We start from the raw sequence: 9,995 nt of genomic DNA, 5'->3' as shown, positions 1-9,995 counted from the left end.
GCATGGCCTTACAGAGGTTCAAATTCCTTGGATTATGAATCACTCATATAGATTGAAGTTTAGATGTGTGTCCAGAAGAGTACTTATTCATGCATGGAAATTTATAGGCTTATTTGAAATCAGTGGAATTAATAAACTTTGAAAGTCAAGACATAAGTGTTTCAAATTTCTGTTTAACTGTCTTGAAATAAGCCGAATAAATAAATTCTTTAGAAGTGGGACCCCTGACTTACTGTTGGGTTTATTTATTCTGCTTAGTTCAAGTCAGAGTTAGTAGTCTAATGCTCTTGAATGTCTTGATAAACTTGGCCAGTAATCATGTGTCCTTTCTGCAGACTTTTTTTTTTTATGTAGGCTATAATTAGCACAGCACAATGGATAAAAACTTTTTGTATAGTTGGATATGGCTTCTTTGTGAGACTTCCAGCAATTGTATAATATGGAGTAGTTTCAGAAGAGTCTTTGAATAGTAAAAAAATAAAAGACATCTCCACTCATGTAAACTTAAAATACAGTAAAAAGAACAGCACTAGTACATAAAACAGGTCAATAAAGATTAAAGTGAGTGTACTATAGTGGAGAAAGCTTTGGAGACTTTAGTCAGAATTCCAATGGTTCTGGGTTTAAAATCCAGAATCTCATTTGATTCTCAGAGGAATCCTATGGAAACAGAAGATAAAGTAGGAAATATGCCATATTACAGATAAGTAGATAGAAATAGATAGAAATAGTATCTCAAAACTTCATTTGCCCAAGGACACGTAGACATGTAGCCTGTATGTTGCAGAGTCAGAATTTGAATTAAGGCTTTTTTACTTCATGCCTAGTCTTTTTACCTCCATAAGACAACAAAATCCAAAATCCTTAGTTTGAGGTTCAATGCTATCACTAATAAAGGTCTTAACCCATCTGTTTTCAGCCTTTCTCCCTCTGTTCCTATAAACTTTAGCTCCCACATTTTGCAGGTCCTGGCCAAGGATCACAGGTAAGGTGTCTGTTTCCCTTTGATGGTTTGCCATTTAGCCCTGGTTGAATTGTGTTCCCACCTCTTTATTCATATAGTTCCTCCTATCAGGAATATCCTGCCCCCACCTCTCTGCTTAACTATGATAAGAGGTTATCTGTCCAAAGAGAGACAAAAGGATCTCTGAACTTAGGGAGAAAAGAAAAGGCTGCAAATACTGCTTTGATGTTTATTTAAAAAGAGAGAAATGATCAGAGAGGTTGACAAGTATTTCATTGAAGCTGGACAGTTAGGATCTGTGGTGCACCTAGTCTACACAAATAAACCTTCCTCTTCCTCCAGTACTGCTACGTGGATGCTGTTCAACACCAAGGTCTCTTTGTTTCCTCATTTTCTGCCAAGTCAGTTACTGGGTCTGGCGTTCTTCCCCTATCCTAACTATGTTTGCTTGTTTCATCTACTTTCCCTTAACCGTGTCAAATAAAATGTCTTCCAGAAACATTGGTGTTCTCATTTTGTTTGACTTGCTTCTTTATTTGACTTTGTTCAGAGGACATAGAGGAAAAGTTCTTCCAGGGTACAAAAATACAAGATACTTAGCCAGTATTTGAATGAGAACTGTATACCAACTGCTTTTGTGAGAACTGCACTGTTTACTGGTGACTGAGGTAGGAAAAAAGTTAGGTTTGTTCTGGCAGTGAGGAGGGGAAGTGAAGGAATACATTTACTTGCCCATCTTATATTTCCCATATTCTTGGCATATTTAGCCTCTCTTCACCTGTTCCCTGTTATTTCCTTCTCTGTATACTGTGATGTGAAAGATACCCAGCTAAAGAAAGTCAGTTTTCTCTTGCTGTAGCTTTTTAAAAAATTTCTTCTGGCACAAAGCTTACAAAGCTGTAGAAAGAAAAAGGAAGATTTGTATTATGCTACAAACTTAAGAATAGCAACAAAATACCTGATGTACTTCATGCTGGGATGTGTGTTTGATAGACCCTTATGACTGGAGGGAATGGACAAGGAAAGGAGGGAAGAAAGTCTTACATGTGTTGTGTCTTACTGCTTAAAGTTGTAATTGTAATCTTATGAAATCTGCATGATCCAGATGGAAGTGGGGAAGAAGCCTACCTTTGATCTCTCCTTGCTGGAAAGTAGGACAATCAAAGAAGGAATAGACGCCATTCAATTTCAAGGTAGGTTTTCCATGGATAGCAATGAATGCACAGTGAAAGGACAGAGACACTTACTGAAATTAGCTTCATGAATTGAGGGAGGCATAGAGATCCAGGAAAGTTCCCTCATTTTTGTCACATGTATGCATAGTAACTTGACCTATGTCATTTCTCTGGGTCTGAGAAAATGTGTGTTTTTGTTTTACTGAACACTACCACATCCATAATTCTGCTGAGTCTTGAGTTGGGAGAGAGGGATGAAAGGAATGAACTATCAAAGTTCATTCTCTTCACCTGACTAGAAAAAGGAAAAGAGCTTAGAGATTTTTTTTCCTCTAGCATAACTTGGGAGTCATAAATGTTAGTAGGTTGAATGGCTAAAACAAATTTCCTCTTTAAAGTTTTTAATCTGTATGAATAATTAAAATTAATTTTGTCAATAAAATAGCCATCTGAGAGGATTTGGATTCAATAAAGAATTATGTCTGAAGGGTCAGACTGCTTGATATTCACCAGTTTCCTCCTGAAAGCTGGCATAGGCTTACGTTTGGCAGATGCTTGCCAAGGAGCACAGATTAGGTCTTTGTTGTCTTTTGATAGTTTAGGTTAAGGGCTGAAGTAAGAGTGTTAGGTAGTCCTGTTTCTGGAAATGGGAGGAGGCAGTCTCAAAATGGGGAGAGTGGTGATGGAGTTGAGAGAGAAGTTGCTTAGCATGTAGTAGGTGATCACTGAGAGCACAGATTTTAGAGTGAGACGGTCCTTATTAATTCCTGTGCACTGGGGCAACCTTTAACCTCTTTATACCTGTTTGCTGGTGAGTAATCAGGGAATATTTACCTGGAAGGGTTGTGAGGTTAGAAGCACCTTGTAAAGCCTAGCCCATCATACAAATTCTTTAAACAAATATATTAAGAGCCTGCTATGTGCCTGATACTGTTTTTTTGTTGGGGTAAAAAAGACAAAGTCCTTACCATATTTATAGAGCTTGCATTCTGGTGGCGCTTGGAAAGTATTACTTACTGATTTGAGGAAGGCCTCAATAGGCTTGAAATTAAGGATGTCGAGGAGAGGCAAAAACCTGTATCAGTTATTGATTATACAGACATGAAATGGTAAATCATTGCAAATTCCAGTGTCTTTTTTAATCTAATAGGGAAAACTGATTCACACTGATGCTCAGAGGACTCAACTACAAGTGTTTTATGTACTCAGACTGACCATCATCCTTTGCTAAAGAGCTGCATTGTTTAAAACCCACCTCCAGACCAAGTCTGTTTCTTGCCTTTCTCATCTTCACACTGTAGCCAAACATCTGTTGCCTCAACTTACAGCCTTTTGTTCATCCAGTAAGTTGGGGGTGTTTGCTTGCCTCTCCCACAGGCTTTCTCTCCTTGTAGGTGTGACCTGCCCAATGGAAAGTCTGATTCATCTACCTCCCCTAGTTCGTATGCAGTCACTAGTCCATTTGGACCAGTTCTGCCCTCATACTGATGTTATGTTTTCTTGTGGACAGCCAGGGCCTGGGGAGCATTTCACTGTCCCATTCTGGGCTTCCTTTCCACTCCTGGAGAGGCATCAAGATGTTAAAGGTATAGGACCCTCATTTCTTGTGGCGCTTAAGGCTCTTCTTAACATCCCTTGAAGGGTCACCAGGCTGGTGAACAGCATCATCCAGACTTTTCTTTCAGGAAACCTGAGCTGAGAACACATTTACTGTGGCCAAACTCAGGGTGTCCTCTGTGTTTCAGTACCATTATGCAGTCCAGAAGAGAATCAGTGGATCAGGAGAAAGTTTTGAAAATTAATACCTCCTTTTGCATAATCTCAGGACATCTTTTTCATGATCTCCAAGGATACCTCTCAGTATAATTAGTTGCCCACATAAGTATTTTTTAACGTTTGTGGGTGGTGGTGATGACGTACTTAAGCAACAGTACATAAATATAGAATCTATGTGTGTCACAGTGGGGATGCAAATCGGCCTACCTTGAGGGAACTCTAAAGGCCAGAGAAACAGCTAAAATAGCTTAGTTACCTTAGATTTGAGTGTCCCCAAATCTCATTTCAAAACCATCTTCTGGAGTGAATCAAGCAGTTCAGTCTAAGTTAAAATCTTGGGTTTTGTAATAGATCTGGATTTTTATTTACCACTATTTACTAGCTGAGTGAACTTACACGGATTACCTTTGAGCTTGACCTGTCACGTGACAAGAATACTGCCTACCTCAAAAGGCCATGAAGATTAAATGAAATAATATATCACTTAGCACAATGCCTGGCACACAGTAAACACTCAGTAAATGGTAGACATTGTTTATTGGTATTATCTGTTACCTCTTTAGCCTTATTTCACCTTCCAAAAAGAACCTTATTTCCACATTTGGTGAGCATCCATATTTACTGACTGTAGTACTTAAGTATGCTGAGAGGATGAGAAAGGCTTTCTATCTTGAGGAGAACCATCACAGGTATTAATAGAAATATTTAAGGGGTATTAGGAGAACACAGATACTGGATTATAAGGACAGTGGCTTCCTTATACTCCCATTCTATTCTCCAAGGCTTAGCACTGTGCCTGGGATATGTAATCAGTCTGTTCAGATGAATAAAAGAGGAGTTTCCATTAGGGAGATTAACCAGAACAGTATTCACATAAGTAGTAGAATGAAATTTCATAGAGCACCTCCAGGGCCAGGCTAAACTAATTCACTGCCGCATGACAGTGAAAAGACATCAAAACTCTGAATGGTGTGTAGTTTGTACAAATTTGCATTTTAGATGTCTGGTGGCAGTATGGATTAGAGGTGGAGATCGTGTTTAGGGACGATGGACCATTTATTAGGCAGTAGCTTGGTGCTGGGCCCTGAGGTAGGTGTGGGATGTATTAAATACATGGGCAGATTTGAGATCTGGGGTTTACCACTTAGGAGACTATACTGTGAGATGTTGAAGACCTGGAAAATACCTTTGGAAAGAAAGGAATGAATATGGGAAAGAACTAGTAGTACTTACTGACCAGATAGGGAAAGAGGAAAAGGGAGGAACCAAGGTTATGACTGTGAATCATGGACAAAAATATGGTCTCAGATTTGATTTTGAGTGAGGAAATGGTAGGGCATTCAAGAACAAGGAGTCAGTTGTCAGGGTAGATTTTTTAATTGAAACTTAGAAAAGAGGTTAGAGTTGATTTGTGGGTCAGTTGCAAGGGGTTGCAGGTTTAAATCGAGGGTGGGTGAGAAGTTGGGAGAGATAGTAGAAAAGAGCGAAGGAGTGGGGAATGAGCCTTGAATGAAATTTCATGTTTGAGAGGCAGGAGGAGGAAACAGGCAGAGGAAAGAAAAGAATAACCATAAAGGTAGAAAAACCAGAAAGCAGTCACAGAAGCCAGTAGAGATGAAAGTTTGATAAGGGAGAGAATGAAAGTGCTGAATGTTAAGCTAGTTAGGTCAGATGGGAAGACACTGGGAAGCTAGGAGGAAAACAAATTCCCTTAGGCTGAAGTAGAAAATTTGGATTAACTAGTAACTGTAGGTGATGATGAAAATATTTGTTAAAAGGCTCTGGGATAGGTTTTTATTTGGGGTGAAGTGTTAGTCAACCAGTCGTGTCTGACTCTTTGTGACCCCATGGACTGTAGCTCACCAGGCTCCTCTGCCCATGGAATTCTCCAGGCAAGGAACTGAAGTGGGTTGCCATTCCCTTCTCCAGGGGATCTTTCCAACCCAGGGATCAAACCCAGGTCTCCTGCATTGTAAATAGATTCTATTTGGGGGTGGGTAGGTGTACTTTAGATCTGTTTTTCTTAAAGTCAAAAGGATAGTATGTGAAATTTCATAAAAAATAATAGTGTCCTTTTATCCGTTATCAACTCTTTGAGGTGTTTTACCATATTCCTACACAAAGCCCTAAGACTGCCACTTCTTGATGATAAAGTTTAGACATTGTCTACTGACTTTGTGTTATAGAAAATGAGGGTATAGTTCTTTTAAACCTCTACCCTTCTCTGCATCTTTCAAAAATCATTATATCACAAATTTTCATTTATTTTTACATAATTTGGATTCTGTAAATGTTACTTATTACAGAGCCAAATTGTGAGCTACCATTGTGCTTCCTTTTGTGAAATTTAGTGTTTTCCTTGGAGATGATGGTCATCTTAAATAGGCAGTTTTCCATATCCATATCTTTAATCCTTTATCAGATCTATCATAGACCTTCAGAAAGATGATCTGTCAATTCCATTTCACCCGCTAGAGATCTTTCTGAGCCCTCTATCATTTGTTTTCTTCACAACCAATTACCCTTTTGGGCCCTTATTCATTCTAGAATTTCTTTATCCCCTTCCCCCTATTAGTTTTCTCATTTCCTGGATGATCTCATTTTATCCGCTGTACTGATTCACCTTCTTGGTTTACTGAAGCACTTTTTTTTTTTTTTTGAGTCATTGTGTGTCAAACTGTCTTCATTCTTTCCTCGTGTTTAACTGGTAGTTTGGTTGGGTATAGAATTCTAGCTAGAACATAGTTTAGTTTTGAAGACTTGCTCCCTTGTCTGGGAATAGGAGGAAGTCATATATAAAGTTGAAGTTGGAGTGACCATATTTAGGCTGTGCTAAAGCCTGGTGACTCAGAGGTAAAGAATCTGCCTGTAGTGCAAAAGACGGGAGTTCCATCCCTGGGTTGGGAAGATCCCCTGGAAGAGGGCCTGGCAACCCACTCCAGTACTCTTGCTGGGAAAAATCTATGAACAGAGGAGCCTGGCTGGCTATGATCCATGGGGTCGCGAAGAGTAGGACACGACTGAAACAATGAGCACATGCACACAAAGCAGTGACAAAGCAGGGGAACATACACGAAGGAAATGTGCAGAGATGAGAGGGCTTCCTACCCCAGAGAGATTGAGACAGTAACTGGGGTTCTGTTGGTTTTCTGATTTCTGATTCCAGAACTCACAAGGGCTTGCTTTACTTATTATTATTCCCTGCCCCCCAAATCTATGACAATTTGAGTGGGTTTCTGTTTCTTTTTTTTAATAGATTTTTTTTTTCTAATGAAAGTTCTTAAGATTTACTCTTTTAAAAAAAATTTTTTTTTATAAAGTTTAAAAATAAAAAAATTTTTTTTTTTCATTGTGTTGGGTCTTCGTTGCTGCTAGGCTTTCCCTAGCTGTGGTGAAGCGGGGCTACTGTTGATTGCGGTGCACAGGCTTCTCATTGTGGTGGCTTCTCGTTGCAAAGCACAGGCTCTAGGCACACCAGCTTCAGTAGTTGCAGCACACAGACTCAGTAGTTGCAGCTTGCAGGCTCTAGATTGTGGGCTCAGGAGTTGATGCACATGGACTTAGTTGCTCTGCAGCATGTAGTATCTGCCTGGACCAAGGATCAAACCCATGTCACCTGCATTGGCAGGTGGATTCCTAGCCACTGTGCCGCTAGGCAAGTCCAGGTTTCTATTTCTTATGACTAAATGTTCTTCAAGACACCTATCCATTTATAAACTAAAGACAAAATGAGATACCTTTGTATCTATGCTTTGAGGAAAGGCAGCATTTGCCAATGGGAGTGATGCCAAAGGATCTAAGTAATGGGAAGGACTCTTTTTCCAAGGTTACTGCCTATCCAGGACCTGAAATAACTACTGTCTCTATCTGTGACCCTGCTTACTATCCCACCTGGTAGCACTGGGATGATATCAGAAGCTCAGCTATGACTCATATAGACAAAAATGGCCCTGAAGGTGGATATCCAGCTTCTGGCTTCTGGCACAACATTGGTAGGTCTCCCTGTCCAATGGAATGGCTTGGTTTACGGTGAGCACCAACTGAGATGATATTTCACTGATACCATCTCTCTCAGGGTCCTATTTAAGTCTCAGTTGCTTCAAGCTTGTCTCAAGGGAACAATCTCAAAACTTGTCCTTGCACAAAAACATGGTTCCCACCTCATTTTCTTCTTTCTTAAGCCATACAGTTGGTTTCCCTCCTGGGAAGTTGAGCTGAGGGTGTGCATTCATTCTGGAATAGGAAGGAAAGTGTTAGCCATGGAAGACAGGTATATACATGGTTAACTAAATCCACTCACATAAAAATGTTGAGGCAGAGATGGGGCTGCTCCATAGACACTGAATACCACCCTGTTAGAAGAGTAACCTACAGACTATACCTGTATCTGAGGGAGGTCTGCAATCCCAGTTCTTCATTAATTCTGAAGTGGTTTATATTTTATTTCTATTCTTCAACTGGAACTTCTATAGGCCTTTTAACTATTAAAGAGTTCTTTTGTAAACATTTATGGTATAGTCCTAGAGACAGGCATTATTTTTCCCATTTTACAGATAAACTGAGGCACAGAGTGATTAAGTGGTTGCTACTATGCTAAAGCCTTTGACTGTGTGGATCACAATAAACTGTAGAAAATTCTGAAAGAGATGGGAATACCAGACCACCTGATCTGCCTCTTGAGAAATCTGTATGCAGGTCAGGAAGCAACAGTTAGAACTAGACATGGAACAACAGACTGGTTCCAGATAGGGAAAGGAGTACGTCAAGGCTGTATATTGTCACCCTGCTTATTTAACTTATATGCAGAGTACATCATGAGAAACGCTGGGCTGGAAGAAGCACAAGCTGGAATCAAGATTGCTGGGAGAAATATCAATAACCACAGATATGCAGATGACACCACCACCTTTATGGCAGAAAGTGAAGAGGAACTCAAAAGCCTCTTGATGAAAGTGAAAGTGGAGAGTGAAAAAGTTGGCTTAAAGCTCAACATTCAGAAAATGAAGATCATGGCATCCGGTCCCATCACTTCATGGGAAATAGATGGGGAAACAGTGGAAACAGTGTCAGACTTTATTTTTTCGGGCTCCAAAATCTGCAGATGGTGACTGCAGCCATGAAATTAAAAGACGCTTACTCCTTGGAAGGAAAGTTATGACCAACCTAGATAGCATATTCAAAAACAGAGACATTCCTTTGCCAACAAAGGTCCGTCTAGTCAAGGCTATGGTTTTTCCAGTGGTCATGTATGGATGTGAGAGTTGGACTGTGAAGAAGGCTGAGTGCTGAAGAATTGATGCTTTTGAACTGTGGTGTTGGAGAAGACTCTTGAGAGTCCCTTGGACTACAAGGAGATCCAACCAGTCCATTCTGAAGGAGATCAGCCCTGGGATTTCTTTGGAAGGAATGATGCTAAAGCTGAAACTCCAGTACCCTGGCCACCTGATGCAAAGAGTTGACTCATTGGAAAAGACTCTGATGCTGGGAGGGATTGGGGGCAGGAGGAGAAGGGGACGACAGAGGATGAGATGGCTGGATGGCATCACTGACTCGATGGACGTGAGTCTGAGTGAACTCCGGGAGTTGGTGATGGACAGGGAGGCCTGGCGTGCTGCGATTCATGGGGTCACAAAGAATCGGACACGACTGAGCAACTGAACTGAACTGAAAGTTGACAGATACTGGAGTATCTGGGTATCAAACCTGGATTTTATAAATTTATAGTATATGAGAGCCTAAAGGCCAGATTACCAGGCTTTTTTGCAACATATAGTAGAGGCAGATGTCTGATGGGAAGGGCAATAGTATTAGTTCTTAAAAAAAAAAGAAAAATAAACTATATTTTTCACCCTTTCATTAGTGTCAGGAAAAATGGGTCCTTTTCTTCCCCACCATAAAAAAAAAATTATGGGTTCCATCCCTCATGAACCCAGGATTCTCCCTATTGACTGTCTCTGCTCTAGGGATCTTTGGATGGGCTGTGCTCACCACAAAGCTAGATGTCCACAGTTGCCAGAAGAATGGGTAGGGCACAGCAGCCTCTCCATCCGCATCTTGCATGTTGTCAGCAGCCCCAGGAA

The 9,995-nt window shown here is 40.4% G+C and overlaps 1 protein-coding gene across 1 annotated transcript; it reads right to left on the bottom strand.

Annotated features, from left to right (window-relative positions):
* Positions 1 to 3,711: 3,711 nt before the first annotated feature.
* Positions 3,712 to 8,147, bottom strand: CD160 (CD160 molecule). The gene is given in 3 exon segments (XM_086394062.1): positions 3,712 to 3,812; positions 3,815 to 3,903; positions 7,840 to 8,147. Coding segments are annotated over 3 exon segments (498 nt in total).
* Between the last annotated feature and the right edge of the window lie 1,848 nt (positions 8,148 to 9,995).

Source organism: Bos grunniens, chromosome 3 (assembly GCF_055505025.1).
Source record: "Bos grunniens cultivar Pamir isolate PY7600 chromosome 3, Bosgru_T2T1.0, whole genome shotgun sequence".
NCBI lineage: Eukaryota > Metazoa > Chordata > Mammalia > Artiodactyla > Bovidae > Bos > Bos grunniens.
This window is presented reverse-complemented; position numbering and strand designations above follow the sequence as displayed.